The 20,014-nt window shown below is 38.8% G+C and overlaps 1 protein-coding gene across 4 annotated transcripts in view; it reads right to left on the bottom strand.

The window, feature by feature from the left end:
- Positions 1 to 329: 329 nt before the first annotated feature.
- LOC146020645 (sodium channel protein type 2 subunit alpha-like) overlaps positions 330 to 20,014 on the bottom strand; it is a 233,277-nt gene continuing 213,592 nt past the window's right edge. For all 4 annotated transcript variants that reach the window (XM_083153906.1, XM_083153905.1, XM_083153909.1 and 1 more), the window contains exons 23-28: positions 18,815 to 19,096; positions 17,232 to 17,285; positions 7,176 to 7,313; positions 6,317 to 6,421; positions 5,308 to 5,578; positions 330 to 3,940 (exon numbers count right to left, since the gene is read on the bottom strand). In XM_083153906.1, the coding sequence (XP_083010032.1) occupies positions 2,736 to 3,940; positions 5,308 to 5,578; positions 6,317 to 6,421; positions 7,176 to 7,313; positions 17,232 to 17,285; positions 18,815 to 19,096 (2,055 nt within the window). In that variant the 3' untranslated portion in view covers positions 330 to 2,735. The remainder of the gene's footprint in view (positions 3,941 to 5,307; positions 5,579 to 6,316; positions 6,422 to 7,175; positions 7,314 to 17,231; positions 17,286 to 18,814; positions 19,097 to 20,014) is intronic.

The following is a 20,014-nucleotide window of genomic DNA, read 5'->3' as shown; positions in this document are numbered from 1 at the left end:
GTGTGGTACCATGTCTGTTAAGTCAATCACTACAGCAGTTTCAACTGGAAATTATGTACACTAAAATTATATCTACTTTTCTTAAATAAGAACATACTAACTAGCAGGTACAATTTAAAATGCTTATTGAATGGTAGCCTATGTTTAATACCCAAATACCCCTTTTTTTTATAACATTTTGCATTTATGTAGTTGTTTGAAACTTTATATAACCAAAGTGTCATTATACATACAAGAACTACTTAACATCTTTTGCACTTAGAAAATAAGCAATTGCTAAAATCCGCCATCCATTAATTATGGTACATAACCCAAACATAATTAAAGTAGTCAATACATATTTCTTTATTTATTGTAAACTATCAGCTGAAATAACGAATCTTAGAAAATTCCACATAAAGTCCCAGTTAAAGAATTTCAGAGGTAAAAAAAGTAACATGACGAATGGGGGCCCTGCATTAAATTAATGTTGTATATGTCCACATATTGTACACTGTATAAGAGCAAAAATATAATTAAGACATCTTGTATGGAATGTATCTCGAATGCGTCCCATACAGTGACATGCTAAGTGGAATACAATTTCTGTTTTATCTACAATGTACATTCAAGACAATTTATTAATATATTATCAAAAACACTTGCATTTCTCAAAGACCGAGTCTACATTAACATTTTTAAGGTACTATCACTTTTTTTGTAACACATAATTATTAAGACAGTACACAACTGGTTTTGGCAACAGTGTAGCACAACTATTTTGTAATTAACAAAGCAAGAATTTATTTTGCATGACTTTAGGTGTCAAAATAATTACAATCATTCGGGGAAGACGCCCATTTATTGGTTAACTTGTTTTCACCAGTGATATGGATACATGATACACCTCATTAAGTGTCATGAAAACATCTCTGTGGAACACGTCATCAAGTGATAACATTAGTCTCTCGTCTATAGACATAAAATTATGTTATAACAATGTCAATAAACTCGTTATTTAACATCAGTGAAATACACATTTGCTGTTCTCCGACTATATTTTTAAAACAGGAAATTTATTTTATATACAGGTCTTGTGAGCTTTCAGTTGGAGCCTTGCAAAGTAGTACTGTCCAAACATTGCAGTGGATCAGCCCTAAACATGTTACACCCACATCCTTTTGAAACAAGTTGTATATATGAGGTGTTCCTCCCAGGGAGGTATGTTTTTCCTTAATTATTTTGTTGTACATTCCACTATGGAACACTTTCAAACTTAGTGATCTTGTGCTGCAAGTGGGTGTGGTCTGTATCTCATTTTCTTGAGTACATATTGGCAGACCGACCAATCACGCAAGCACAATAGGCGTTTCTGTCCTTTGGCAAAACACACCTAAAATGATTCAACATTACAAAAGGCTTGGGAGTTCACAGGCACATTATGAGTCATAGAAAAGCCTTTTACTTGCTGACCATACGTTAGACATTGCTCTTCATACTCAAGGGCTTTCTCTCTATTAGTGTTTCCACTTTAAACTTTGTTTATGAAACAATATGTTTAAATAGATGATCTCCCGGTCAAATCACCACAGTCCCTTCTTTTTTACATAACACGACAATGCATAATTGTTAAATAGAATTGTATAAATAAAATAAATAAACCTATATAAATTATTGGTATTTATATTTATATTGGTAAAAATGTATGTTTCTTAAACTCTTCCTGTCCATCTAATAAATATCTTACTCAACAATCTTTAATATCATGATTTTGATATATGCACTCCACTGATATATTCTTTTGTGCTGTTGTAAACATGCCTCAGACATTTTATAACAGTAGCCATCTTACACCTATTTAATCTAAGTTTTTATTTTTAAATAGCTTAGAACTTGCAAGATGAAATATAGAACACTTGAGAAACGCCGATAGACGTAAACCGGAGTTCTCTTTCTGATTGTTTGGGTTCTTCTTGATATAAGAGGACATTAACAATTGGAACTATTGCGGCATATGCATGCTATTTGTTTGGATGCATGTTTTAACACATCACAGTGACGTCATTTGACAGCCACTAATGGAAATATCGGCATTACTATGTAACCAAACGGTAACTATTCTAATCCGTACATTGGTGTCAATATTCAGAAATGACTTATGTATGCCTGCTTGTTTTACACACATGCCATTGACTGCTTCATTTAGTGTGATTGACTGCTTCACATGTACAGTGTGCGGTCGTCTTTTTTCCCCCCATAAGAATTTCCTTAAAGGTTGTACTATATCCCTAACGCACTGTAAAATCCATTTACAAAAATAGTCACATACATAAGGAAATGACCTACAAATAAAAAATAAAAAAATGGTTAAATCACTAACACGAGATCTGTAAACATATGGCAGTATGGTCATTGAAAATGCAAACAGTGGACACAATTATTGTACTACAATGTTTTATGTGAAGCACAGAAACAGTATAGGTTTGCATTTCCTTGACTGGTCCCAACAGATTGAGCAGCTATTTGTGGCTCTCTGTTAGAAGTGTCAACAGGTAATTTAAACAGTAACCGCCAATCAAGGTTGATACACCATCTCTTGACATGAGGTCACTGTCTTTATTTAGGCACTGACCTTGAGTACATATATGCAAGAACTGTCAGTTTGGCATAGATCTCCCAAAGGAGTCCTGTTGACACAGATGGGTCATCTTCACAGGTTGTAAACAAATTATCACACAAATGAAAAAATGTGCAGTTTATTTTTTCTTCTCCCTAGCATCTTTGCTTTTATCCTCTTTTTCTGATTTATCTTTTTCGTGTTTTTCCTTTTCTGGATTAGTTACACTATCATAAGATGGAGGTGACGTCGTAGAAGGCGTTATGTCCGTTATGTCCGTCTTCTCTGTGGTTGAGTTTCCATTAAGCTGTTCAATAAGCATGTCTTCTTTAATAGGCAAGCAATTTGCTTCTTTCATTTTTTCTTTTCTATACATATATGAAGCTTTTTTAATTGTTTTCCGTAAAAGATATCTCCGGAAACACCGTTGAATGATAACCACAGATAATTCCTCTTGCTTTCTCCGTAATGTAGATGTAATTGGTTCATAAGAGACTTTTGAAGGATTGGATGCCATGAAACGTTCTTCCATTGGCTGTCGAAGATTGTCCATTTCATCCCCTTCGCCCAACACGCGTTTTGTGAATGCAAACAGGATGTCAAGGCAGTGAATTCTGTCGCCGCTTACCATGGGAAGATCCATTGCAATAAGTGGAACTCTGTTTGGTTTTGGTATACGAAGAGGTGGATCGAGTGCATCAGCAAAGTCAGCTAATTTACTGTATTGAATGAACTGTGTTGCATCTGGGTCAAACTTTTCCCAGACTTCATAGAACATCTCGAAATCATCCTCTCCCAGAGGTTCTGCACTTTCTTCAGTGGCAACACTAAAGTTCTCCAAAATGACAGCAATATACATGTTTACCACAACTAAAAATGATATGATGATATAACTAACAAAGAAGAAAATTCCAACAGATGGATTACCACAATCACCCCTCACGGAACTCCCTGGATGTTCGACATAGGGGTCACAGTCTGGTGGCCCACTGTTAAGAATTGGTGCCAATAATCCGTCCCATCCTCCTGATGTTGTAATTTGGAAAAGGCAAATCATGCTGTTGCCAAAAGTTTCAAAATTAAACATATCATCAATCCCTGCTTCTTTCTTGACATAGGCAAAGTTGGACATTCCAAAGATAGCATAAATGAACATCACTAAGAAGAGCAAAAGACCAATATTGAATAGGGCAGGAAGTGACATCATTAATGCAAAGAGCAGTGTTCGAATTCCTTTGGCTCCTTTAATGAGACGCAAGATTCTCCCAATCCTAGCAAGTCTTATAACTCTGAATAGTGTTGGAGAAACGAAATAATTTTCAATCATGTCTGCCAGAAACATACCTGGAACAAATATGAAATATCAACATTACAAAAAGTTAGCAAATTAAAAGAATAAAAAACAATAATTGAATGAACTTTTAGGGTAAACTATATATATTAAGGAGAAACAACTCAAATGCATAATTTATAACTACACAAAAAAAGTTATTTTTCAGATATATGAAAACTGCATTTTTTATGCTTCCTCTTGCTCTATAGTCTCAGCTGTGACTGAATTTATGCTGACCATATAATATCCCTTAAAGGAAGGCGGTATTGTACTATACAGTATATTTTGTTTTTGCAACTAAAATGATCTCCATTATATAAAAAAAATAATAATAATAATTCAGGTGCCACAATAAACTCTAGTGTAGTATAAAGTGTATGTACGATATATAAAATTATGTTAACTAGTGACAATATGGTTACGTACAGTGTTGTGAAGCAGGTAACTTTATAAACCATTGAAACTGAGAGAGCCAGGCTATGGAGACAGCAATTGCAGCTCCAACAAGGACATTTGTAAAATGTATACTATACATGCATGCAAATATTTATCACTAGAACATAGATCATAACATTCCCATGCTTAATTCTATATTCATAGGAGTATAAATCATATGCATTTTTAGTACAGTAACCTTTTTTACACATATCCAGCCAATCAAGATGCATTTCATGCAACAATAGAATACAGTTATACAATACAATGGACAACAAGAAAGAATGGGTGGGTCTGTCAATGCGCCAGGCAGCCCACTGGTGGGTACACTCAACAGTGGTAACCCCTAATACCACTTAGACACAGAATACAAAAACCAAGGATGTGAGTGTTCCCTCCACAGGCGCCAATAACAATGTGAACAGGAGAAAGAGGAAATACACCTGTTATTGGGAGAAGAGGACCGCTATCTACTGCTAAGGGGTGTATTTCCTCTTTCTCCTGTTCACATTGTTATTGGCGCCTGTGGAGGGAACACTCACATCCTTGGTTTTTGTATACAATACAATGGGTTTAATATGATTTGTCAATAGTGATGTTGTCGACATAATGATTTCATCTAAATGCAATCATATATACTGGGTACACACTAAAACGATTTGTCCTCAATTCCCCCAATTTCGATACAATCTCGACCAATGCGCATCCCTGCTGGTCGTTTGGTCGTTTTGCAGATCCTACCTGCTGCTGTCAAGATTTGAAACTGGGTACAGATCAGGATCAAATCGGATGCAGATCGTGTGCTCCAAGAGATCGAGATCATGCGACCATCGTATGGTCATCTCACGATCTGCTCACGATCATGAGTGTTCTGGTGTGTACCCTACATAAGCTTTATATTGCTACTAATAGTAAAATAGATCTTAATTGCAAATATACTTACCTACAATGGAGAGAATGACAACAACAAAATCAAAAATGTTCCAGCCAATTGTGAAGTAATAGTGACGGAGAGAAACCAGTTTCAAAATAAATTCACTCGTGAACAGGACAATGAAAACCATGTTAATCCAATACAAGTTGTTTTCCATATCATCGCTCTGTTCATCCGTTTCAATCATCATTGTTACCATGTTTAAGCAAATAAGGATCATGATGGTGATATCAAATGCTTGCTTTGTTACAAAGTCAAATACAAAGCCTTGGTATTTGTTCTATGGGAAAAAAATATTTATAATAAATTAAAATAATTTAACATGTTATGGTGACAGACCCAAATAAATACATACTGTTATTCAAATATGTAAGATTGCTTATAAATTCACTCAGTAGAAGAAACTAACAAATCAGAAATGAATCACTTTAAATTATTTCACAGTACTTTCGGTAACTATGAATCAAAACTATGCTCCTATGATAAAAAATAGGTTATGGTGTGCAAAAATGTATATTACATGGTAACTTTTTAACCCTTTCAAGTCCAATGTCTAGTCAGGCTCAACAGCCCTAGTGTTAGTAGCAGATCCAATGGTCAGCCACTTTAAAATAAGAATATTCAATGTAGACCATTTTTGAATAAAAAAAATTACATTTAATTTAAACATTTAAACCAGTTTGAATTGCATAAAAAATTGGACTACAAAAGGTTAATTAGGTTCTCCATGTGCCTATAATCTCACTGTTGCACCGCTTTCACATCATAAACTCAGGTCTGACCCTGGATTTTGAACCCAGGTACAGCACAGGTCGGCCCCTTTCTGCAAATTCAATGTTGACACGCTGTGACATTTTTAATACATGTTTTTTTTTCTATATCATGATAGGTCTTTGAATGAACTGGTAAGGTCAGGTGCATAATTTAGTTGTATCATTTCAATAAAACTTAACAATCAGATTGTATATAATTACACTAACACTATTTTCTAATATATAATAATATATAAAATACTTACTGGTGGTCTTGGAATGGGCTTTTGTGGTTTTTTAGATCCTAGCTTCTTCATCGCATTATAATATTTCTTTTGTTCCTCTGTCATGAAGATATCTTGACCTCCAAAGTAAAGGATAAAAATAACACTGGTTAAAACCTTGCAGAAACATTTGCTAGGTACTCAGTCCTTTACTATTGTTTCATATTATTGTTTAAAAATAAGTATTACAAACACACATTTCTCAAAATCTCTAAATGCTAAATTGGGACAAAAAAAGGGTCTGCCCCAAATCTATTGAACTTGCCCCATCCTTTCCCGGGGTAGACAACTTGTTTGGCTTTTTTTTGGAAGGGGAGGGGGGGAAACTTGAACTTTTTTGGCTGTGGGGAGCAAAATTTATAGTTCGGCCACTGCTCAGGTAAAGAATAGAAACAGAACTAGGGTTATAAACTACAACATAGAACCTTAGGTTCAATTATTCATGTACAATTCCATCCAGCATTGGACAGGGTAATGGTTAGCATTACTGCCTCACGGCACTGAGGTCATGGGTTCTTAACTATCATGGGTCCTTAACTATGCTGAGTTCGTCAATTCTGCTTGCGTGGGTTCCTCTGGGTACTCCGGTTTCCTCCCACTATCCAAAAACTATACTGGCCAGTTAATTGTCTCCCAACAAAAATGAACCATAGAATGTCTGTGTGTGCATGTACATATGGTAGGGAATATAGATTGTAATCTCCACTGGGGCAGGGACTTATGAGTAATAATTTAATCATTATATTAATAATTGGTAATTCATAAATAAATATTTTGTCATAATACTAAATATCGAATTATTGTGCACAAAACATTGGATGAGCACGTGTAAAATACTTATCTTCTTTTTTTGTTGGTTGAAGTTGTCAATTATAACACCAATGAAGAGGTTCAAAGTGAAAAATGAGCCAAATATGATGAAGATGACAAAATATAAATACATGTATAGGTTTTCTTCATATTTAGGTTGATCCTCCAACTAAAAAAAATAAAATAAAGTAGAACATATATTATAATTGTAATACAGTCAACCTTTATATATGTATAGATTTCCAATAAACAGAGACACAATAAACACTTTAATTGAAGTTAGGGTAAGATCATTTAACTGTATTTGTCTGTAAGACCACCATTCTGATTAATCTATACACTTTTATTTGTCATAATAGCACAAGTCCTAAGGTGGATATGGGCTTATTATACCACTATACTTAATTTGTTCTCGCAGATTACTATTTTAATACACCAATTTGGAACATCGATAATTTAAGAGATACCCCTGATGAAGTCTTATAGGTAGATAAAACACGCTGTAGGATCCATTACTAAGAGTATACAAATATGAATCTGCACCCATAAAAAGTAGTGTCAAAAGATTGTAAGAACCAACCTTTTAAAGTGGTAAATGTAAAAGCAATTTAGAATTGAGTGAGATTAGCATTTAAATAAATTTTAAATCTTCTTATTAATGGTGGCCAAAGGCTCCTTTTGGGTGTTTTGTTTTGGTACGTAAAGGTGACATACAAATGGGGTGATTTCACTCTATTTCTAAGCGATCTGACTAGATCGCTTAGAAATGGCTAACTCATTGCTCCATGTTGTGTATAGCCCCGGGCGACGCTGATGCACGGTCCTGCACATTGCCCATAGGGTAAGACAGTGCTTGCACTGTTTTTCCTTCTAGATCACAGGCCTTTGCCTAAAAACAATAGGCAAAGCCTGGCTTTGCACAGTTCGCTCAGCACATATCACCTGTGCATCGCGGGTGTACCGCAATGTGTGCTGAGCGATCATGCATTAGCCCTTCACTCAGCACAGGCTCCCATGTCGCCTCATGTGTACGGGGCTTAAGTCTAAGAACACACAAGGAATATATTTACAATTTTAGGTATTTATTTGGTTATTGTATAATACCCCTTTAACATCATAAAGCCAAGTTGGACCGGCATTCGGTGCTTTCACATTAAATCGGGCAACCCAGGATTAACCCTTTTTATAGCCCGGGTCAAATTGCCAGGTTGGGTTATAAATTGTGGTGCCTTCACACTGCACCTCAACCCAGGTCCATATGTTACCAACCTTGCTCCAACCAAGGTGCAATGGCTATAAGAGAATTCTAAGTACAGAGGAAAGTACTTTATCACACTTCTGAATACATTATTAAATATGATGTTTTATTGCTTATTTAGGTAGAAGAATATTTGTTAAAAGTCCCACAACCAAGTTATTGGTTTTTAGAATTTATTAACACCTTCGTAAGTGTTAGTATTTTACATTTTATGCTCAGTTCACACAATTCACACATTTACTTTTTTATGCCTACCTAAATTATTTTTATATTTATGTTTGTCTGAAAATTTAAGACATTTTATTGTTGCTAGATTAGAAAACATCTCTCTATATAAAATGTATATATTTGTTTAAAGGAAACAATATTAAAAGTAAAATTAGTTTCAAGCAATAAGTGCAAACCTGATTTAAAGATAAAATGTGAAGATCGTAGCTGAACATGTACATACAGATGGAGCCGGCGTCATGCTTGCTTGATTCCATCGCCAGCCCCCGTCAACCGTCGGAAGGGACGCGCGTGCATGAGATGCACATGCAAGCTGTTCTGACGGAGCTCGCAGCCTCCCCCTCTGCCATTGCCGGTCCCCACCGCCGCCCCAACCCACCCCTAACCCTGCCCATCTCCCTGAAGCGGAGAAAGGCAGGATCACGCTGCCGAGTGACTGGGACGCGCGTGTATGTGAGACGCACGTGCGTCCCAGTCTGATGGAGACCCTCTCCACCAGTGCTCGCCAGCGGGGAGGTTCTGGCGAACGCTGACAATGAAAGAGAGGGGTTCCATCTGTTTGCAGAGTTGGGCACATCTTGTTCTTGAGCCTCCTTATGATTGTAAAAGTGGAATGGGAAGGAAGGGGTGGAGCAATGTATAACAAGTACTTTTCTCCTAAATGCTTGCCTGGAGATATCACTAAGGAAGCATATTTCTTGCGGTTCCTGGAGAGTGAGTTCAGATACTGTAGCCAGACATGGCTAAACTGTGGCCCTCCAGCTGTAGAAACTACACATCCTAGCATGTATTGCCATAGTTTTAGCTTTCCCTATTAGCAAATGGCAAGGAATGATGGGACTTGTAGTTTGACAACAGCTGGAGGGCCATAGTTTGGCAATTCCTGCTGTACACTGACTGATAATGATGATGATGAGCACTTTTGCAGCTGATGTGTGGCTACTATGTTATATGAAGCTGTCTATATGCATCATCAGATATTTACATTTGAACTGTAATAGAAGAAGTATTCCCATTTGATTTCTAAAGGGGAAAACAGCAGATGTTTGTATTTAATTACATGTCACTTTACTAAAATAAAATTAATTTGTAATTTGTGTTTGTACTTCATTATATTTTACATTGCATTTCTCGAAACTATGGATACATTGCTCTCTGTTGTGTATATATAAAATTAATTCTTGCCTACTTTTCCATAAACATTTAAATTTTTTTAGGACAGTACAGATGAAGAGTCTGTACTGCTCTATCTGCTTCCACATTTACCGCTGTGCCACGGCCTTCCAACTGTGCAGATCCAGCAGCAGATAGATTTGACCAGATTATTTTATTAAATTATACAGATTTCAATATCTGAAATTATACACAATTTTTTTATTTTTTAGAACAGTGACAGAAATTAAGGGTTGGATATAACCTTAGGGTCATATTTAATTCCTATCTTGTTTTTCTTCTCTATCTATCTATCTATCTATCTATCTATCTATCTATCTATCTCATATATATATATATATATATATATATATATATATAAATATATATATAGGTCCAGTGTCTGATTGTCTGTCTCCAAAACACTGTTGGCAGCGAATGAAGCTACATCTGTTTCTCTATCACACATGCACAAACACAGAGGCAACTCTGGCGGTTGGCGCATGGTGGTCCTTTAGTCACGCCGGGAACTGATCTGATGAGCAGCTCCATCTATATATATATTGTGTGAAGGATCACAAACACAAGGTCTCAGATGATGATTTTGGTGTTTATTTTGAACAGCAGGTTACAGCATAGCAGATTCTATCCACATGCACTCAGTACTACAGGCAGTAGCATACAGGCTCTCTCAGCCTGTATGCCAGGCAAACTCTTAAAAGTCTCCCATAGTCCCTATGCTAACACCCACGGCCTATCACTCGGGTAGATATTCTACCAATGAGAGCAAGGTGACTCTGCCCTGGAAACCCTTATCTCAGGAAATCCCAGGTGCTGCTGATTACACCTGGGATTCTGCTACTGCTTCCAAAACCTGGTCTGGATCCTCCACATTACATTCATGTGGGGGAATGCTGGCTCTACCGCACTATATATATATATATATATATATATATATATATATACATATATATATATATAGTCACTTTAAATATCTATTCAATGCACCAGCCCACCTTTGTAGTCGCTTGCAACATGTAAAAGTTACTATGTGCTTATTGCTGAAAAATTATTATGTGCCTTTTGCTGAATACGTACACTGTTGCACCATTGGCGGTGCCATATTCACTACCCCTGAGTCATCACCTGCTATCACCACCACGTATCTAACTGAGTATCATCGCTTTAAGGTCCCTATACTCCATTTTGACATCTGTCAGCTGCCGTTACATTATGACAGCGCTCACATCGTTGGCACATACCATACACTTCATATACTTTTCCTCCATCTCGCCCCTTGTCTATGCACTAAGCTTGTTGCCATAGGAACAAGCAGTCCGGCGCCCGCACACAAACTGCTCTATGCAGCTGATCACATACGGATAGACACAGGGGATTCCCCTGCTGACGTCAGCTCCGATGACGGCAGCCCCGCTACTGCGGCTGTCAGTTACCGCTGAACCCGCTGGTGATACCAGCTGACGGGGTCAGTGTAGGAGGGACTGGCGCCCTTTTCTTTTGTATTTATATGTCCACTGCTTCCAGTATGCGTCACCCCTGACGAAAACCAGTACCTCTGGTTGAAACAGCTGTTGGGTCAGCTGTACACAATGTTTGTACTTAATATGCCTGCATTGTCATTTCAATACAACTTTCTTCATCCACTAACGAGTGCTGGTCCCTTCTTGCTTTGTCTGCCTGCTACGGAGATTGGGTGAGTGAGTTTCATTATATATATATATATATATATATATATATATATATATATATAAATATATATATAGGTCTAGTGTCTGATTGTCTGTCTCCAAAACACTGTTGGCAGCGAATGAAGCTACATCTGTTTCTCTATCACACATGCACAAACACAGAGGCAACTCTGGCGGTTGGCGCATGGTGGTCCTTTAGTCACGCCGGGAACTGATCTGATGAGCAGGTCCATCTATATATATATTGTGTGAAGGATCACAAACACAAGGTCTCAGATGATGATTTTGGTGTTTATTTTGAACAGCAGGTTACAGCATAGCAGATTCTATCCACATGCACTCAGTACTACAGGCAGTAGCATACAGGCTCTCTCAGCCTGTATGCCAGGCAAACTCTTAAAAGTCTCCCATAGTCCCTATGCTAACACCCACGGCCTATCACTCGGGTAGATATTCTACCAATGAGAGCAAGGTGACTCTGCCCTGGAAACCCTGATCTCAGGAAATCCCAGGTGCTGCTGATTAAACCTGGGATTCTGCTACTGCTTCCAAAACCTGGTCTGGATCCTCCACATTACTTTCATGTGGGGGAATGCTGGCTCTACTGCACTATATATATATATATATATATATATATATATATATATATATATATATAGTCCAAAGAGCAGTCGCACCCGCTGACTTGAATGAATGGACCGTGCCAGGTCACACTTGAATAGAGAAAAGTCCTGTTAAGATGCTGCAGAGCACACAGAACAACCGGCACCAGTCATAGGAATGAAATTCAATGTATATTCATTTAATGAAAAATATCCAGGCTCAGTACAGTGAGATAATCATGGACACCCATCAGGCAGATACAACAAGGCAATACTTTACACGTCTCCTCTTTTTGACGGCCGTTTCGGCGCACACAGCGCCTTCATCAAGAGGGGTCATCAAGACACTGAGCCAGAGACCTCGAATATAAGAGGTGTACAGAGCCATACTCACCTGCGCATCGTCAGCTCAATCACGGGGATCCGGCGCTCACATCCAATCACCCACTCGCGCGTCACCGCAGTAAGCACCAGCCGCACGCGTGAACAGGAAGTCCATACGGCGGTGTGGAACTAAAGTGCAGCGTTCATCGCGGGGGGAAGGTAATGTGGTTCCTGGTCCCAGGAAGTGAGCCGGGTCGCAGGTTGTTGCCATGGAAATCCGACACCAATGTGTGTATCACGTATAAGCCAAGATGTAGCCATAGTAACAGCAGAAAATACTAATACAAAGAACTTGTGTGCCAGAGGAGACATGCAAAAGAATTAACATAGCAATAAGTCAATAAGCGAATAACACCTATATGACGCATAACACACTAAATAGAACACCAAATATAATGGAGGACATCGGAAGCGGTAAATAACAAATAAAGCAATTAAACACTGTAATTACTTAATAAAAGGGGAAAAAGAGAACTCTTCATTTAAGCCAACCGGACTCATGCAATTGAGCTCATAGATCCAGTAGCATTCTTTTTTCATTAAAAGACCATGTCTGTCACCACCTCGCCTCAACGGAGGCACATGTTCGATGGGCATAAAGGCAAAGTCCTTAATGGAATGGCCCATTTCGACAAAATGCCTTGCTACCGGAGGGGTGCTGGCATCAATCTTCTGATAGGCCTTCTTGATTGAGGACCTATGTACTCCAATTCTCTCCTTTAACATTCTCATTGTTTTGCCGACGTACAATTTGTTGCACGGGCACTGAATTAAGTACACAACGTACTTTGTATCACAGTCCATAGCCTGCCTCAAGTTGTATCTTTTGCCTGTTATGGGGTGTATAAAGACAACGGTTTTGATTATGTGTCGGCAATTGACACATCCGGTGCATTTCTGTGAGCCAACTGGCCTTGAAAGCCAACTTCTCTGATCGATTTTAGGACTAATGTCCGAGTAGGTCAACTGTTGTCTAAGATTTTGGCTTCTCTTGAAGCAGAACATTGGAGGGCTCTGACACACCTTCCCCATGATTGGGTCTGTGCGTAGAATGTGCCAATGTTGCAGAAAGGCTTGCTTCATGGCCTTAGACGCTGTAGAATAGGTGGTCACAAAATGTAGCCTCTGTTCTTTTTCTTCTTTGACTTTAGGAATCAACAAGTCAGACCTGGATAAACTCAGGCATTTGGATTTAGCTTCGTCCACTTCTCTGTGGTCATATTGGCGATCAGTGAATTGCTTACACATATCAGTCAGCACACCGTCTAGTGCTGCTCTATCAGACGTGATACGTACTGCTCTTAATAATTGAGAAAACGGTAATCCGCGTTTAAGCGGCTGGGGATGAAAACTGGATGCAAGTAAAAGAGTATTTTTATCGGTTGGTTTTTTGAAGAGTGACGTGACAAAAGTCCCATTTTTGATGGAAATCAAAACATCAAGAAAATGTAAGGATGTGGGACTGTAGCTCGAAGTAAATCGAATTTTCCCTGGAATGGAATTAAAAAAAAATACAAAATCGTTGAGAAGCGTCTCAGTGCCAGTCCAAACAAAAAACAAATCATCAATATAACGAACGTAACAACTAATGAATTTGGAAAAGATGGAATGGGAAAGCAAATACCGTTTTTCATATTGAAACATAAAAAGATTAGCGTACGATGGGGCCATGTTAGACCCCATCGCCGTACCACGGCGCTGCAAAAAAAAACCATTATCAAACAAAAAATAATTTTTTTTGAGAACCAATTCAAGCAAAGTTAACAAAAAATCAACTGGTGGACCTGTATAAAGTGGACTGGCACTGATACACTCTCGAACCACTCCGATGCCCTCGTCATGTTCAATATTTGTGTAAAGGCTGGTGACATCAAGGGTCACCAGCAAACACCCTTCTGTAGGTTGACCAAACTGACTTAGTTTGTTTAAAAAATCGGTAGTGTCACGCAGAAAAAATGGGCTAGCCTGTACTACCGGCTGCAGAAAAAAATCTATGTACTGCGACACCGGCTGGCTGATTGATCCCATGGAAGAAATAATTGGCCTCCCAGGCGGGGAGACCAGGGACTTATGTACCTTAGGAAGGCAATAGAGCAAGGGAGTCACAGGGAATTTTTGACAAAGAAACTCACTGGTGGGCTCATCGATCCAGTTATTACTTAATCCCATCTGAATTAGGGAGTCAAACTCCTTCTTGTATTTTTGAGTGGGATCATAAGTAAGTTTTAAATAACAACTGGTATCACTCAACTGGCCTTTAATTTCATTGATGTAATAATCCCTGTCGAGAACTACCACGCCCCCGCCTTTGTCGGCGGGGCGGATGATGATATTGGAATTGTCTCGCAGGGATTTAATGGCCAGTTTTTCACCCTGTGAAATATTGGAGTAGTACCTACCCGTTTTTTTAACCACCGGTAGGGCATCCCTTTTAACAAGGCGCATAAAGGTATCAATAGATGCATTTGGGGAGGGGGGGTCAAAGTCACTCTTAACTCGAAAAGGAGATGGATTAACATTGGAAGCCTGTGGTTGCCTGAGAAAATAATCTTTAAGGCGTAACTGTCTGTGAAAGCGAAAGAGTTCAGTTTCACATTCAAAAGGTCTTTGCTTGTGGGTTTGCACAAAAGTTAAACCCTTATTTAATACAGACATTTCCATCTCAGAGAGAGTATGAGCTGAGAGGTTGAACACCATTATTTCGGATCCCCTGAGGGAGACGTGTAAAGTATTGCCTTGTTGTATCTGCCTGATGGGTGTCCATGATTATCTCACTGTACTGAGCCTGGATATTTTTCATTAAATGAATATACATTGAATTTCATTCCTATGACTGGTGCCGGTTGTGCTGTGTGCTCTGCAGCATCTTAACAGGACTTTTCTCTCTCTCTCTCTCTCTCTCTCTCTCTCTCTCTCTCTCTCTCTCTATATATATATATATATATATATATATATATATATATATATGTAGTCAATTTAAATATCTATTCATGGCACGTCTATCTCCTCTAACCCCAAAGAATGCTGCCTTGGAGTCATTCTTGACTCCTCCCTCTTCTTTAAATAGCACATTCAGTACCCCTAGCAGTCCAGCTATTGCCATATTAAAAATATTTCCAGGATCAGACCCTTCCTCACCATGTATGCAACTAAGATCCTCATTCACTTATTGGTCATCTCCAGTTGGACTACTGTCATTGTTTCCCATCTGTCCTGCCTGAAAATGTCTCTATCCCTGAAAAATGTTTCCAATTTATCCTGGTTTATCTTCCTATGCAAACATCCACCTTTCCTTTCACTTTCCTTTCAAATTCAAGTTTCTCATGCTCACTTATCCCTTTACATTCCCACCCATTCTCTTTACTCCTCAAATGCATGCAACCCTCCTCCCAACTGATTAGTTCGTTCTCTTCCTGTTTTCCATGTGCTGCTCACTATCTCTGGAATTCTCTACCTCTATCTATAAGACTTTCCACTTATCTACAAAACTTCATAGGACTCTCAATACACACTTCATCAAACCCAGTCATTATTTATCCTAAACCTCTGTTCCACGTTCACTATCTAACCGATCCGTATCACTCCTATCTGCCAGCCCCTTCCCTTTAAAATGTTGTCCTTATCTTACTCCATCTCCTACAGCATACACCTTGCAATGGCAACTAGCCCTCATTTTCGTTGATTTTGATTCTTACTTCTGAGTCAAGTTTATTGATGCAACAATGTCTGTATATCATGTGCATGATCCTACTTTGTAAAGTTAGGCTGCAGGTAGAAATTTAGGGTTAGGTACTAAGAAGGGAGGGTTAGAGTATGGTACTATGAAGGTACAGGGTTAGACACTAAGGCAGAGAGGGTAAGGGTTGGGCTGCAGGGGGAAGGTTAGGCAGCAGGTAGGGAGGGTTAAGGTTCGGGAAGTGGGTTGCAGGTTTAGAATACTCACCTAAAAGATGTCTGGATCCTGGTCATTGGGATGCTGTTGCTGTTTTTTTTTTTTCCTGCCAGCATCCCAATCTTTAGGATCCCCATACCATCATGGGTCAACAACTAGTGCAGTCTCCTTTAGTGGGGGGAGAACTTTGAGAAGCTCCCTGACACTTACAAGGAACAAATGCTGTGTGCATGCATACAGTGTCTATTCAAGTGAGACAAAAGATTTGGTAATATGGCCAGAATGCCCCTACATTGACAAAACTGGGAGTCGTGACTCATGATCAAAGCATTCCCGCTAAGCTATGCCTTTTTTGCTAATGTCACAAACCCTTTTTGCCATGACAAAGCCACTCACAATGTTGTTAGGTAAGTATATGGCTAAATTGTGGTAGCATTGGTGAAGATTTACACTACTAAGGGGGTATTTAATCTGGGGTTAGCTGTTGAGCTGGCCCGACAGCTGTGACCCTGTCCCGTTCTCGGTCTGCTCGGCCGAGAAAAAGCAGGTGGGATTCAATGTCCCGCCTGCAGTGGGATGAGAAGGGGGCATGGCTGTGAGTTGCGGTCAGGAAGAGGCGAGCTGCAGCCAGGAGCTCATCACTTCCCGCCCGTTCTCGGCAGAACAAGCCCAACTGCTTGTAAAGTCAGGCTCATTCTGCCAAGATACCCTGTTCAATGCTGTCAGGGAAGACAGCATTGAATAGGGCCCTGCAGCCATCTCCCCCCGTCTGGAGATGGCTGCAGGTGATTCAATAATCCCCTAAAAGTTAAACTATAATGCTGGCCTCACACAAACAGAATCGTTCATAACTTATACCAACCTTTCGTGAATCAACTGCAGCATACATAATGTCCATCCATCCTTTAAATGTGGCCTGCAAGAAAATAATACTTGGATTCAGCAGTTTTATTAAGTGGTTGCAATATATAGAAGCTTATTACATGCACACATAAATTTTGGTACTTGTTTCCTAGCACGGCGCCCATCTCGTTGATTGTATGCCTTAAGTTTAAGGCACTTAAGGCATACAATCAACGCGATGGACCCGATTTTGTGTCAATCACCAGCTAATTTGCCGGTGAAAGACAAAATCGGGTTGATCGCGTAATCTTCGATTATTAACCTGCCTGGAATGGACAACTGACAGTTTTTAGTAGAACCCATGTTCAGATGCTGTGCATCCACCTCGAGGATAAAAGTTTAGAAGACATCTGGCTGAAGGAGAATCGGAGCAGAAGTGAAGGCTTGATTTAATTGCTGGAAGGCGGACAAGGCTTCAGGAGACCATTTAGCTGGATTCTCCCCCTTGTGAGGAAGTTAAGTATAAATAACGTGGACTTCCACCAGTAGAACACACCTTGATAAAGCTGTGAGTCAGCACAGCGAATCGCGTTTGTGCGCTTGGACCATCCTCCAGAGAAAAGTCACACTGCCAATTGTTATAAGCTGTCATTCGACCACCTGCTGAACTATCTGATCCTGTCCTAATTATTCATCGGTGAGGTTGCAGACCGACCATCATTTCTGGAATTGGATTGCTCAAACAGAAAGGTTCCCCGGGCTGGCTATACCAACTTCTGCCAACGGGCCATCAACCAAGCATCCACAGGTCATATACAATATATGGACGGACTCCCTCCAAGTTTCATTGGACATTTATTTCCAAGATCAGAGCAGGTTCATCAATTCATCAGTGGTGACTATATATGCCAGAGGTCCTATTAATTCTACTGTTATTTTAATATTGTATTTTTTATTACATTTTTATGATTAGATTGATGCATACACTCTCAACAATTATTGTGTGAAAGCGCTGCTTAACTTTGTTTTTTCTGTTTTTCTTTAATCTTGGGGAATTGACCACCCCCATAAGCAGCTGCTTGCTAAGGCAACAACTCATATAAAAGCGCTCTAAACATTAACTCGGGTTAATTTTGCACAATATTCAATGTCGTCCCCTTCACTCGCCGGTTCCACTTCGCTGAAAAGAACCAGCGAGGTGGAAGTGGTGAGTGAAGGGGAGGACATTGGTAACGGTGAGTTCAGCCATCAAAATGTGGGACTCGCCACAAAATGCAGCATTTACGGCAAAACTCACCATTTATGGGGATCCTAGCCATCTTTTGACGGCTTTTCGCCATCCTTTAATGGCTTTTCCTCGCCAAAAAGAAGCCATCCTCGTCATCCAAACCCCCTCACAGCTGCTCACCACCGTATTGAATACACCCCTAAATGTAGTGCAATGCTGCACTGGTGTGGATAGCAGCTTGGTAATTAGATAAGGTGATACAGTACGTGGTTAAAAAAAGCTAAATAATGAAATTAAATGGAAATAAAAATATAAAAATAAAGAAAAAAATATTAACAACTTAAATTGTGCAGAATAAATGCACCTTCACTTACCACTTGAAGTAATGCAAGATACCCTGCACCAACGTTATCAAAATTCACTTTTACATTCTTCCATCGGGCACTTTCATTTGCCTTTTCAAGCTGCAAACATTCTGTTTTGTTATTAACTTCAGTTTCGAGGAACATTTTATCAGTGGTAGTATTAACACAGTGATAATACTTTCCCGCAAAAAGATTCACGCCCATAATGCTGAAAATCAACCAGAATATGAGACAAACCAGCAGCACGTTCATAATAGAGGGAATGGCTCCGATCAACGCATTCACAACCACCTAGTATAAAAAGTTGGAGGAAAAACAAGTCAGTTTCCGGCATAAAAGATTTTGTGCTTTGGTGTCACACATGGGAAGAAAACTAAAATAAATCTAAACAGATGGATTGTGTTGAATTAAAATTCACATCACAAACAAAAAAAAATTGAAATGATAGCAATATAAAAATTAAAGACCTGATAGTGGAAAGATGGACGCACAGAAATGTAAACTGCAGAAAAAAAAAACAAGAAATAACTGTTAATAAATTAAATAAATGCAACACACGTCAAATAAAATAAAATAGAAAACATATATTTGAGAAATAATAAATGGTGGATGGATTAGTAAATTAATAAAATACAAAAGGACATAAAATACACTGCCATTTTTCAGGTGGCAAAACAGATTTCATGAAAACAAATAAATCAGATAACTACTATATATATATATATATATATATATATATATATATATATATATATATATATATATATTATACATGCTCCAGCCAGCCATTGGTAACTATATACTTGGATTGTGATGGACATGCATTACATAAAAAATACAGTTTTATTGTTCAGTAGCAAAGCTTATTACAGTAATTGATTCTTCAGGCCAGGTTATAATATTACTTCAGTACCATATATTGTATGTTATGTTGCCTTTCCATAAAGAAAGCCTGCTGGTCATCTTAGTTGCACCTACCATCTTCACTTATGCTGCTTTCCCATTGCCTACACGGGTAAAGACCCGATTTTTTTAAACGGGTCTTTAAACATGTAAGAGCCATAAAGCCCCTTTCCCATTCCCACTTACCCGTTTAAAGACCCGTTTAAAATGATAGTAAAGATGGAGGGGGGGGGGTTTAAAAAAAAACGACGTGGTGTCCCCCCCCACTGCCGTAACCAGCACCAGGCTGAAAGAGCTGGGGCTGGT

This window comes from Crinia signifera, chromosome 7 (genome assembly GCF_055691185.1).
Source record: "Crinia signifera chromosome 7, ASM5569118v1, whole genome shotgun sequence".
In the NCBI taxonomy this organism is placed as follows: Eukaryota; Metazoa; Chordata; class Amphibia; order Anura; family Myobatrachidae; genus Crinia; species Crinia signifera.
Note: the sequence above shows the minus strand (reverse complement) of the source record. Positions and strands in the feature narration are given on the sequence as shown.